General features: G+C 35.3%; 1 protein-coding gene across 4 annotated transcripts in view; it reads right to left on the bottom strand.

Moving 5' to 3' along the window:
• CFAP299 (cilia and flagella associated protein 299) overlaps positions 1-13,693 on the bottom strand; it is a 433,380-nt gene that overhangs the window by 196,608 nt on the left and 223,079 nt on the right. For 3 of the 4 annotated variants that reach the window (XM_020988357.2, XM_078148347.1, XM_020988356.2), the window contains one exon: positions 4,236-4,286. The exons of the other annotated variant lie outside the window; for it this stretch is intronic. In XM_020988357.2, coding sequence (XP_020844016.1) covers positions 4,236-4,286 — 51 coding nt within the window. The remainder of the gene's footprint in view (positions 1-4,235; positions 4,287-13,693) is intronic. 4 annotated transcript variants of the gene reach the window in all.

Below are 13,693 nucleotides of genomic sequence, written 5' to 3'. Positions count from 1 at the left end.
AACAGGGCTAAGTGCTTTACAAATATCTCATTTGGTCCTCAAAACAACTCCAAGGTAAGTGTTATTACTGTCACCTTTTTACAGATGAGGAAACCAAGGCAGAGTTCATGTGAGTTGCTAAGGGTCTTCCTTACTCCACACCCAGTGCTGTATCTTGACACCAAGTGGCTTTATTAAAGAGGTAGTTAATGACATCTGGGAAACAAGGCAATGAATACAAAAAGCAATTATGCTTTCATCAATAGGACATGAAACACTAATCTCATATTTTTGACAGGGTTAGTAAAATAGTAGAAAAACGGAATTCTGTACATGTAGTTTACTTGGATTTTAGCAAATCATTTCAAAAAGGTTCACATACTACTCTTAGGAAGAGGGAGAAGATGGAAAAGATGTGGACTAGATGGTAATACAAGGGGCTGAAATCAGTATTGGCTGAATGGCCAGACTTTAACATTTGTTAATGACTCAGTGTCAAGTTGGAAAGCTGTCTGGAGAGTAGCACCCCAGGGATTTGTGCTTGGAATTACTCTGTGTTTTTTGTTTCTTCTAAATGACTTAGATTAAAGCATAGGTCGAAGGCTCATTGGATTATTTCCTTTTTTTAATATCTGTATCTCCAGCCAGCAGCACAGTCCCCATGGGTATTAAATAAATGCTTATTAATTTACTGATTCTGCTATTTAATAGCAGTTAGGACTAGAACAAAGCTTCTTGGGAAATGGATCCAGTGTTTTTTATTTTATAGTATGATTCCTCTCTTTTGGTTCCTAATATGGTGGTGCAGTGGATAGAGTTCTAGGGCTGGAGTCAGGAAGACTCATCTTCCTGAGTTAAAATCTCACCTCAGACATTAGCTCTGTGACCCTGGGTAAGTCACTTAACCCTGTTTGCCTTAGTTCATCTATAAAATGAGCTGAAGGAAATGACAAACTACTCTGGTACCTTTGCCAAGAAAATCCCAAATGGGGTCATGAAGAGCCAGGCAGGACTGGAAATAAGCAAATAATAATGTCAATATTCAAGATGATAAAGAGTAATAACAATTTCTTTTCCTGCTGAGGGGAAATCTTGAAGTCACTTTGAAGGCGTCTTTGTGATACCATACCTTCTGTCTGGTGAAGGGGAATGACAGAAAAAATGGTGAAATATCAATGATCAGGAATCATTCTAAAATCCACAAATTGGTAGGAATTATTACCTCCACTCTACGGGTGGAGTGTGGCCAGACTGATAAGCATACCTTTGCAGCGCTGGTCACATGCAAAGAATAACAAGATGGCCTGGAGAGCAGTTGTTTAAGTGAGATGAAGTAGACTGGATGACAGACAAAGGGATCAGAAGAAACGTGAATCTTTTGCTGAAATTTATTCCCAAGCAATGCAGACTTACTAGCTGGCCCATGAAATGGACCTGAAGCTTAGCAGCCATCAAGGCTGGCCTGATTAATCCTGGGCAAATGATTAGCCAGTGGTGGGGAACCTGCAGCCCCAAGACCACATGTGGCCCTCTAGGTGCTCAAGTGTGGCCCTTTGACTGAATCCAAACTTCATAGAACAAATTCTGTGAAGTTTGGATTCAGTTAAAGAGTCTGAGGACCTAGAGGGCCACATGTGTCCTCGAGGCCACAGGCTCCCCACCCGTAATAGACTATCCTTAAATATGAAAAACAATTACAAAGAGTGGCAATCCCTTCAAATATCGACTCAAAATGATGACAAAGCCTAAATTACGAATTGGTCTTTTTAGTCACATATACAACACACAAATAAAAATCACTATTAATGGCATAATAGTTGAAAAATAACATCAAAAATAGCAAACCAAGATTTGGTGGATAAAACTAGAATGATCTTTGGGGAAATGTGATACCTTTGTCAAAAAAGCTAACACAATAGAATAAAAGAGAATATTAATGAACTGAGTATGCAACTTAAAAACTAGACAATCAATAAATTAAACCCAAAATACATATCAAAGAAGAAATTAGAATTGAAATATACAGAACACAAAACAAAAAGTGCCACAGAAATGATTAAAAAAATTAAAAGCTAGTTTTTTAATAGCAAAGTCAATAAGCCTTTAGGTAATCTCATTTCTAAGAACAGATGTAAATCAAACTACTAAAGTCAAAAAAAAAATTAACAAGGTGAATTCACAATGATTAGAGAGGAAAGGAATAGAATTTGCAGAAACTGCTATACACAATTATGTCAGCAAAACTTATTTAAAAGAAAAAGGATAATGTCCTACAACATAACAAAAGATTTAAATAAACAAAACAGGAAATAAAAATCTTAAGCAATACAGCTTCAGAAACAGATATTGAACAATTTATAAATGAACTACCAAGCCCATAAAGGTTTGTAGTGGAAGAAGAAAATTCAGTTTTTCCTTATTTCAGGAATAGTCATTCAATCGTATTGCATGAAGTTAATGTAAAATGTTTGATCTGTATCATTATGTGCAATGCACTAGGCTAGGTATTTGTTAGGGATACAGATATTATATGAGGCATTATCTTTGACCTGTAGGAGCTTACCAGATGGTTGGGATGCTAATACATTACCATCTCAGGCCAAGGAGGCCAAGGGCACTGGGAGGCCTGCTGGGACAGGGGTAGGACAGCGGCTGCTCATATCCAAGGGAAGATTCCCTAGATTCCCTATACAGGTCTTGCAAGTGCAGGGCACATAAGAAGGAGGGTAATGCACTGTGATTACGCAGTTGGGAGAGGGTACGGTGAGAAATTTTTGGCATTGTGAAACAGGAAGAATACTTGTGTATGGAAAAAATGTGAAGTAAGCCTAGGTGCAAAAGACATGACAGTAATATCAGCCATGCAATAAGCCATGTGTCTTCCGTATGAAATCAAAAGTGATGAAGAAGCAAGGTTGTACCAGAGTGCCCGTCTTGGTTCCCATTCATTTTATCGTACGGTGTGTATGCTCATTACAGCTTGTCTTGATCATGCTTTGTGACCTGGTTGTTAATGCCCCAACAGTGAGGCACCAGATGGAGCAAGCAAGAAGCATAGCTTTAAGATCAAATTCTGCCTACTATAGGCCACACCCTGGGTATGGGGAGGGGGGCATATATCAGTCAAGCTTGCCTCCAGCCCCTGTCCTGTAAGGACAGTGACAAAGGTTATTAGGGTACAAAATGTAGAGAGTATGAAGTAAAAGGCACACTTGCCTTGTGACTGGTACGTAAGACATTTAATAATTGCTTTTAAAATATTAATTAATTTGTGAGAAAGTAGAAATGAGGCAAAAAGTCTTTGTGGAGCTTTTGAAAATAGTTGAAATTTCAAGTATGAGATAGTGACTTTTCACCTCTATCATATACCATATGCATACACACACACAATAAAGTACTTTACACACAGGTAAAAGGTACAATGCTAAATATTACAGGATTTTATAGGACAGTGAAAAGGCATTATTATGATTCCAAGGTAAAAAGTTCAGCAACTATTCCTTAGTTCCTCCTTTAATCAGGAGGTTACAAAATTAAGTTTCTATATCCTGATGTCAAAATGGGATGCAAGAAGCTTAACTTTTCCCCATTTAGGGTCAATATTTTATTAGCCACCAAAAAAAAAAAAGTGTGTGAGTGTGTGTGTGTGTGTGTGTGTGTGTGTGTGTGTGTGTGTGTGTGTGCGATAGCTGGGATACAGGTGGGAAAGAATGGTCCTGTGATCTCAGCATTGGTGAACTACCAGCAAGGAAAATTCCTCTAGCAGTATAGGTCAAAAAGTGTATTGCCACTTCCAGCCTCAGAGGCTAGCCACAATACTAAGTTCAAATTATCTGTTACGTCAACAAGGTTTATGAAGCCAAAGAATTAAACTATAGCTACCCCTGATCCCCTTATGCTACAAGAATGATAGATCTTAGATCAGAAATTCTTAACCTGGAGTTTGGGAACTTTTAAAAAATATTTCAATAACTGTATTTTAATATAATTGGTTTCCTCTGTATCCTCATGTCTTGTATTGCATGTACTTAAAAACATTATTCTGAGAAGAGGTCCATAGGTTTCACCAGACTGCCAAAGGTGTTTATGACCAGCACAAAAAAGAATTCCTGTCTTACTTAGATCCTCTAGAAAAAAAAAATATAAAGATACCCAGCACAAATTAATGACATTTTATATAGATCATTTAAAAGAACTGAATTGTTCACATTGCAAATCTAATTTAATGCTTAGACTTAATTTTTCTTATTTTTTACCTTTTGGTGGAGCTGGTGGAGCTTCCAGAAAGTTCTATGGTTTTTCTGAATCTATGGAGAACAAAATAAGACAACTCTGGTTGAGAGATCTGGATGTTTGAGACCTTAAATTTGCAGAACAGGCCCAGCGGTTTTAACCTTAACACTAGTTGATGACATTAAATTGAAATAAAAGCTATGAACTACAATAGTTTGCCCATTTTTAACCTGCATTGTTTTTTTGTTATAATGGGGTTTTCTACACTAACTCCTATAGGGAAACAAACATTGATATTGAATTGAGATTTAAAAGGACAGCCAGACCAGCAATGTAGCCCATTCAGAAAGGTGAAATATTCCCCCAAATTTAAACATCAGAGCCCTTTGAAGTCCGCCAAAAGGCTAGAGAAAATTCAAAGCTGAATACAATGAAAATGAGGAATATTTTTAAAAATCCCACAAATTGGTAAAAAAAAAGATCAAATGTAAATGTTTCACCAACATGGACATTTTGAGAAGAATAACTAATGGGAGAGACATCAAAAACTATATAGTTAATATAATTGTAATAAAAAAATCATTGTGATGGCAAGCCACTACGAACAAGCAAAATTGTGTGTGTGTGTGTGTGTGTGTGTGTGTGTATGCAAAAATATGAAGAGTGGAAAGAATTTCACAAACTTTGAAAGCCCTCTCTAGTTCTGATTAAAATATCCCAAATCTTTTTAAACATTTGTATGAAGCAACTAAAAATAGGTTTTTACTACCCTAACATAATAGTCCTTGCAGCTCAGTGTCAAACAGCAAAATAATCTGTTCAGCCTTTACTCAAAGAATATCTTTTTTTTCTTTTTTTAAGGCCAAGTGCAAACAACTAAGACAGCCAAGAAAATTAGATTAAATAATTTTTTTTTCCATTTCGGCTACATGCTGATTTGTACATACTTAGAATAGTATTGGAGAATTTAGTGCAGCTGTTCATTATGTTAAGAATGAGAGGAAATCATTAAAGAAACTTCCAGGCACTTGACTTCCACACCAAAATAGAAGCAAGTGGTACAGATCAGGGAGCTAATTCACATGCCAGCAAAGGCTTTTTGCCAAAATGTAACTTTCCTGGTAATGTGTTTCTCTAAAATGCAATTGACAGTCTTCCAGTTTTGCTCTCCCGGGTCTCCATGTTTATAATTCCAGTAGCTAGAATTTACATAATTGCAATTTCACTTTGACAATGTTATTGGGCTCTTTTTATGCCTAATTTTCTGAATAGTTGCTTCTTCAAGTTGAAGATTCTGTTAATTATTTCAAACACAAGGTGAAAATGTGGACCATATTTGATACCATTGTTAAGTGAAAAAATGGCATCTCATGGATTTGGAAGATGAGGGGACTACTTCTTTTATTTTCTCTTCAAGAACTACACATGCAAAACATTTGGGAAGCCAACACAGCTGCAGGGCTTACTTACCATACCAGTACTGTCTACTCAGTATCCTTTCTAGCTCTTTATAGAATCAAGTTCAAAACACATGAAATTTATTTCCTGAAACATTTCCAAAATATTTGCTTTAAAACCAGTGTTTCAGAAATATTGTTGAAGGAATTCATGGATTAACTATTTTCTTCAATTATCTTTATAGATTTTAGTATTACCCCTTCCTCCTATTTATCCCCATTTCTTTTCATCTATTAGATGGCAAAGAAGCTGACTAGAAGAAACCTTCATAAATGCAAATGATAAATGCAAAACTGACCTCTTAAACCGAAATATTTGCTAAACTTAATTCCTTTATTATTGCTTTAACGGATATTAAGGGATCTGTAATTTCACTGGTAGGGATACACCTTCCCAGTAGTGCAGATAGCAGCCCACTCATGCCAGTGTGTCCTGTGTACATCTTGACCTTGACTTCCTATAAATCTCCCAAGACAAACTAACCTCACATATTGGATGCTTTCCTCTATCTTTTGACATCTTGTGAGTATCAATGTTATTCAGTTGTTGTCCATTGCATTCACTACATGACTGGCCCATTTTCTCTGGGATAGCTTACATGCCACATTGTGTATGTACTTCATCTTTGGTAATAGGCTATAGATTATTTATGCTCACCATGTATAACTCCATTGTCTTTGAGTGATCAGCAATTTTGGTTACTCAGAGATGATGATGTTTTATGATTCATAGCTATACACTATCTCCACCATAAGACTACTGATGTGAAAAGATATTCAGTTCAATTTAACCAACATTTATTAAGCAGTTACTTTGTACCAGGTACTGAGCTCAGCACCAATATAAAAATGAGACAGTCCCAGCCTTCAAGTTTAAATTTTATTGAAAGAAAGCAAGACATACATTAAAGATTAAATACAAAATACATACAAAGTGATTTCCCAGGAAGGATATTAATGGCAGAGGGAGGGAAAGAGGCAAGAGAGGCTGATACGAAGCCACATCCGAGCGGAGCTTTGGAAGATAAGATGTACAGTCAAGATGACTGAAGAGCAGGAAAAAATATATACAACCCAGCTCCTCCAACAAAATTCCTCCACAAAGATCTAGAAAACATACCAGACCAAGGCCTAATCAGGAAATTCATGAAAAAAAAGACTGAGTTATTTTTCCAGTCCAAGTCAACACAGGGAGAAAGACTGAGAAGAATGTGGACACTGGGGATGGGGTCTAGCCAGGTGCCTGCTGAACAGAGAATTTAGGGATCTGTGAGAGGGTCAAGACTGGGCAGAAACAAGAAGAGATCGCAGACCCATACTGGGGCATATGACCTCCTGAAGGGTATGGGATCAGGTGACATTGGGCATGTTTATGTATCATTACCAAATTCTGGGTTATAGATACAAGCAGGACTGAGGAAGAGAATTGCACAGGGGTGGCCTTTAAGGATAAGGGGTAATGGCAGATGCCTTGCCTGTTTACTGAGCCAGAAACACATTAAGCAGCAAATAGTAGCTGGCTGGCTCTGATGCTAGGAGCAGAGCAGGATCTCAGCTCCAGCATCCAGCACTGTCTGAAGCCTGAAGTGTAATGACCAGGCCAGGAAATCCCAGACTAAAGAAGATTCTGCAGATCTACTGCTCTAAACCAGCTGGCTGAGGGAATGAGTCCAAAAACAATATATTACAACTTCCAAGCAGGGACAAAGGCCACTGGAGTATTGCTCAGACCCAAGCCTTGATCAGGAACAAAGTCAAAAGACTGAAAAAAATAGAAGAAAATATAAGGTATCTCATAGCAAATGGAAAACAGATAGAGGAGGAATAATTTAAGAATCATCAGATGATCTGAATGCTTTGAACAAAAAAAGAGCCAAGACATAGTTCAAGAAATCTTAAAAGAAAACTGTCCATATCTCTTAGAACCAGATGGGAAATTAGGAATTTTTTTAAAAATCTACTAATGAACCACTACAACAAAAGAAACCCCAAAATAAAAAGTCCAGGAATATCATAGTCAAAATCCAGAGCTTATAGTTCAAAGAAAAAAAAAATATTGCAAGCAGCTAAAAAGAATTCAGGCACCAAGTAATCACAGTCAGGATCACACAAGATTCAACAACAACCACCATACAGAAATGGAGAGGTTGGAATGTGATATCTCAGAAGGCAAAAGAAAAGGCTTATATCAAAGAATAACTTAAACCAGAAAAACAGTATAATCTTACATGCGGAGAAAACATATTTTTAATGAAAGAAATGACTTCCAAAAAGTCGTGATGAAAAAATAAGAGCTGAGTAGAAACAATGAAATGCACATGAGTGCATGTACACACACACACACACACACACACACACACACACACACACACACATACACACACACACACATACCATGAGTGAACAATCATAAGGGACAAAGCAAGGATAAACTGTTTACATTCTAATATGGAGAAATGGTACATGTAGACCTTCAGAACTCTACAATCACAGGAGTCATAGAGGGAATTTTATTAGACGGAAGGCCTGGGAGTGGTTCTTTTATGTTTTGATGATTCTAAAAGAATGGAAAAAGGAAGAAAAGAGAAATGCACTAAGGGATGAATACAAGGAGAGGAAGGATGAGAAAAATTATCTCGTGTACTTGGGATATGCAAACAGAAGTCTACATACACACACACATGCACACCACACAAAGAGAAAGGCTTGGGAGGGGAGTACGCAAACATCACTTTCATCTGAATGGATCTAAGGAGAGAGGAATACGCATATAGTTAGATAGAGAAATATGTTTCATTAAATAGGAGAGGAAGGAGAGAAGAGAAAGGGGACTAAGAAAGAGAAGTGATTAAGAAAGAGATTATTCAAACTCTTAAAAAGGGAGGAGGGAAACAAAAAGAAGGAAAAATATAAGAGAACAGGAAGGAGGAAAATACACAATTAATAATCATAATTGTGAATGTAAGTGGGATGAACTCACCCATAAAGTGAAAGAGGATAGCAGAATGAATTAGGAAGCAAAATCCAACAATATACTATTTGCAAGAAACATATTTGAAACAGAAAGATGTATACAGAGTTAAAATAAGGAGACAGAGCAAAATCTATTTTGCTTCGGATGAAGAAAAATAAAAAGGCAAGGGTAGCAATCACAGTGTCAGACAAAGCAATAGCAAAAGTAGGTTTAATAAAAAAGAAATTTAAAAGTGAAACTACATTTTGTTGAAAGTTAAAAGAAACAATAAATTGATATCAATACTAAATGTATGGACATCAAATGAATAGCATCTAAATACTTAAAAGAAAATTAAATGAGTTTCAGGGAGATATAGTAAAACTACAGTGGAGAAATCATCACTTTACCTCCTTTTCAGATCTAGATATCTAAATAAAAAATTAAAAAAGAAAAAAGAAATACACAATATAAGAAAACTTAATTTTTATAGGCTTCTGGAGATTACTGAGTAGGAATAAAAGAGTATATATATTGCTCATCAGTGTATAACACTTACACACACAAAAAATGGCTATATTATAGCATAAAATCCTTGAAAAGAAATGCAAAAAAAAGCATAATTTTAAGCGTATCTTTTATACACCATAATGCCATAAAAATACATTCCATAAAGGGAATTTTAAATTAAATGCTTTAAAGCAAAAATCAAAAATTAATTGGAGACTAAATAACTCTAAAGAATGGATGGGTCAAAGAACTAATAATAGAATTCAATCAATGATTTCATTAATTATAAAAATGAGACATTATATGAATATAGGATCACAGGATTCAAACCTGGCTATGACCTTAGAGATCATCTAAATATCTCCTTTTTTCCAGATGAGTAGATCACGAGTCTAGGAGGTTAAATGACTTGTGTAAGGCCATGAAAATATTAGATCCTTTTCTATTCTAATAGTACTAATGGGAAGACAGTGATGGCATTGGAAAGGAAAAAGATAATGGTAGAATAGTTTGTCTACCAAGTCATCTCGTGTCTTCTAGGGCAAAACTTAACCAAAACTATGTCTACAACCCTTCCTCCTTTGAATTCCTTTCAAAAATCATAGCTGGAATATTTGACTAAACATATCCTCTAATCAACAGAGGACAGAGTTCTACTAAATGAAATAAGGAGGTCATCATTAGTTTATGTCATTTCAATGAGATTCAATCCAATAAGCATGCCTTAAACATCTACTATGAAGAAGGCACAAAGAAGAAACAAAGAGAAAATTTTAAAAAACAAACTTATTCTTGTTCCAGGGGAGACACATCTCATATTCTTAAGTAGAGAATCTAAAATAATGTATGATAGAGATAAAGGTTAAGAATTATGCCTGAAGTAAAAAGAAATAAATTTCACAAGTATAAGGTGGGACTAGTCAGTAATTTGTGTGAAAAAGTTTGGAGGTGCAGGATTAGAGGCCATCAAGATCAATACTGGGAGATCAATTAGTAAATAATGATCTTTTTTATTACCCTATTACTTCTCTGTGGCTTGGAGAGATCTATGAATACTGTCAATCAAAACTATTTTGTATTATCATCTATAAATATTATAATAAAATTAATATTTCATTTAATCCACCAATAAAGTTTTTTTTTAAAGACTTAGAAGTTTTGCACCAATCTTTTCAAAGGCCTTTGAAAACTAAGCAATTTTCCCAGAAGATAAGTATTTATTACCTCAACATAACACAAAATGCAGAATTAGGGTTTCCATTGGAATTAATCTTCTTCCATACCAAAGAACTACAGTAATTAACTTATTAGAGATTAAGATAATAACATACAACAAGTCATCAATTTAAATTGGGTACAGGTGGCCAGCGGTGGTTACTGAACACTAAAGCCATGGTGAAAGAATTTCCAAGCTAACTAAATATCACATCTGGTTGAAGTACGTCTGTTCTCTTCTTTTTCTTTCATTTAATAAATATTTCACAGTATGAAGGAATGCTGTAATACAGATGTAGAACATATGCATTTGTACTAGCCTGAATCAAGATTACAGACACTATAAACACTGTTGAGGATGGCAGTTGAAATCTCTCATTTTAATTAACATATGATCCAAAGACACTATATCTCATTGGGACTAGTAGATTAACAGCTAAAACATTTCTGCTTAAATTAACAATGTGAAAGGACCTAGAGGAGCCTAGATTTCGTACAAATATACCAGCAAAGATCTAAAAAGGCACTAGAGAAAATAAAGAAGAGACGCATGAGAAAGTTAATCCATTCAGTCAAAAACCGCACAAGAAAACAGCAGAAAGCCTGTGGGCACTTGGTGAGAGAGGACAAGCCAGGGGAGATAAAAGCCAGAGAAAAGTTACCAATCATCACCTAACTGCCATATCACAACACTTTTTCTCAGTCTTCATCCTTAACTCTACAGCCTCTGAATTGTCAACAACCAAGGTGTGCCAATAAATGTTAAACAACCAGCTCTCTGAAAAGTAGGGCATACTTCTAAGTTTAATCTGTGTTATTAACACTTTCTCTATCACTTTCTTAAGTCTAAACAATCAATAAAACAATAAATTAAGCCCTTATTTGTAGCCTTTGCTGCTTAATGCTCATGCTGAAAATTTAACAATCCCAAGACTGGGTCACCTTTGTAAACCTCTTTTTCTATCATACTCTCTCCTCACATTAGTTTGTTAGTTTGGAAAGGGTTTTTTTTTTTTTTTGATTTTTGGCTTTTGTGTTTTTGGTGACATTACCTGTCTGACCACTCTTTCTCAGTGGCCTTTACAGGATCTTCAATGAGATCATACTCACTCTGTCTTTTGGCCTCTTTTTTTTTTTTCTCACTCTAGTATATGGCTTGGTAATCTTATCAGCTTCTAGTTTAACTATCATTTCTATGAAGATAGTTGCCAGATATATACATATATGTGTGTATAATACACATACATACATACACACACAGAAATTTATATTATACTATACTACATCTTATTATATTATATATTTTATTATACAATGATATAGATAGATAGATAGATAGATAGATAGATAGATAGATAGATATAGATACCATGCCATGTTACATTATGTTGTGTTACATTTTATATATTTCTAGGCTGCCTCCCAAGTTCTAGACTAGCACCACCAACCGCCTCTTGCACCTCTCAAAGTGGATGTCCCATAGGTATCTCAAACTCAACATGTGCAAAGCTAAATTCGTTATCTTTCCCCACTAAACCATCTCTCTTCTACCCAATTTTCCTAATCCTGGGGAGGGCATTATCACATTGTCAATCAGAGGCTCACAGCCTCTGTGCCATGCTGAACTTCTCACTCATGTTCACCCCATACATCCAATCTCTGTCAAATTCTGCTGTTTATAACTTCACAACATTTCTCGCATCTGCCCCCTTCCCTCCACTCACATGGAACAGCCCTGTTCACTTCTTGCCTGTACTACTTACTGAAAAAGCGTTCTAGTTGGTTTTTATGCCTCAAGTCTTTTTCCACTCCCATCTATCCTCTACCCTGCTGTCAAAGTGATTTTTCCGAAAATGCTGCACTTAACCATGTCATCCCCTACCCAGTAAGCTAATCTGGCTCCCTATTACCTCCAAGATCAAATATAAAATCTTGTTAGGCATTGAAAGCCCTTCATAATCTGGCTCTTTCCTACTCTTTTCTCTAATCTTAGTGTGCTTTATTAACCATTCCCCCCCACTCCCTTGCTCCCTACACACACACACACACACACACACACACACACACACACACACTCTACAATTAAGTATACTGGCCTAGTTGTTATTCCTTACTAACATTCCAAAATAACCATGAAGCTAAATGGATAAACAAACATAAAGCAGGGATTTTGAGATCAATGAACTATTAGCTAATTTGATTTTTAATTCAGATAGAGAAGAAAGCCCTATTATCAAGGTCAAAAATAAGAAGAGGGAGTTTGCAATAAATGCAGGAGAAATAAACAAAATCACAACAAATTGTAGTCTCCAGTTATGTATCCTACCAAGTAACAAATAAAAGCAATGTATTTTATACTTATAAAAATACAAAAAAATAGAGGTAGCTAGGTGGCGCAGTGGACAGAGAACCGGCCCTGAAATCAGAAGGACCTGAGTTCAAAGCCGGCCTCAGACACATAATACTTCCTAGCTGTATGACTCTGGGCAAGTCACTTAACCACAACTGCCTCACAAAAAATAAATAAACAAATAAATAAATGAATAAACAAATAGATAAGTAAATAAATAAGCAAATAAATGAATTAATTAAACATTCAAATTAACAAAAAAAATAGAGAATCAAACCAACCTGATTTCATAATGAGAAACTGAGCAATTAATAAATGTTATTCTGAAGGAAAAACATCCTGGACTAAGTTAATTTAAAAATAAATTTAATCATATATTCAAAGAACAAATAACTCCTATGTATATAAATTGTCCATCATCCCCATCAAAAATAATTAAGGAGACACTTTAAGAATCTCCTAGGAAAATGATTAAAAAACTACAGTATATACTGATAGACACAAAGAACCTTCAACAAAACTAATGCTCACATATGTTAAAAATTCTAAAAAGCTCTGGAATATAAAGACTTTACTGAGGACAAAGTATCTTTTCAAAACCACTAGTTAGAAATATTTGTAACAACAGAATCTTTCCAAATAAGGTTAGTGATAAAGTATTGGTTCCATTATTTCTACTATTATTTGATACAGTCATAGATATGCTAGCTATAGCAATGAGATAAGAAAAAGAAGTTGAGGAAATAAAAACAAGAAAAAGAGGGGATATTGATTTACTTATAGAAATCTAAAGGATTTTTTTTTAAAAAGTCAACTAAGTGCTTTATAAAATAGCAATAAACAAAATAAATGTTTTCAAAAATGAGGTTTTTTCCTGCAAAATGCCTGGGCTGAAGAGAAAGGAAGAGAGATTTTATTAAAGATAACAATAAAATATACAAAACATGATGGAATTAGCCTTTTAAGACACATGTAGAATTTATATAAATGCAACTA

Source organism: Phascolarctos cinereus, unplaced genomic scaffold, assembly GCF_003287225.1.
Source record: "Phascolarctos cinereus isolate Bilbo 61053 unplaced genomic scaffold, phaCin_HiC Scaffold_9;HRSCAF=440, whole genome shotgun sequence".
NCBI classification, from domain to species: domain Eukaryota; kingdom Metazoa; phylum Chordata; class Mammalia; order Diprotodontia; family Phascolarctidae; genus Phascolarctos; species Phascolarctos cinereus.
This window is presented reverse-complemented; position numbering and strand designations above follow the sequence as displayed.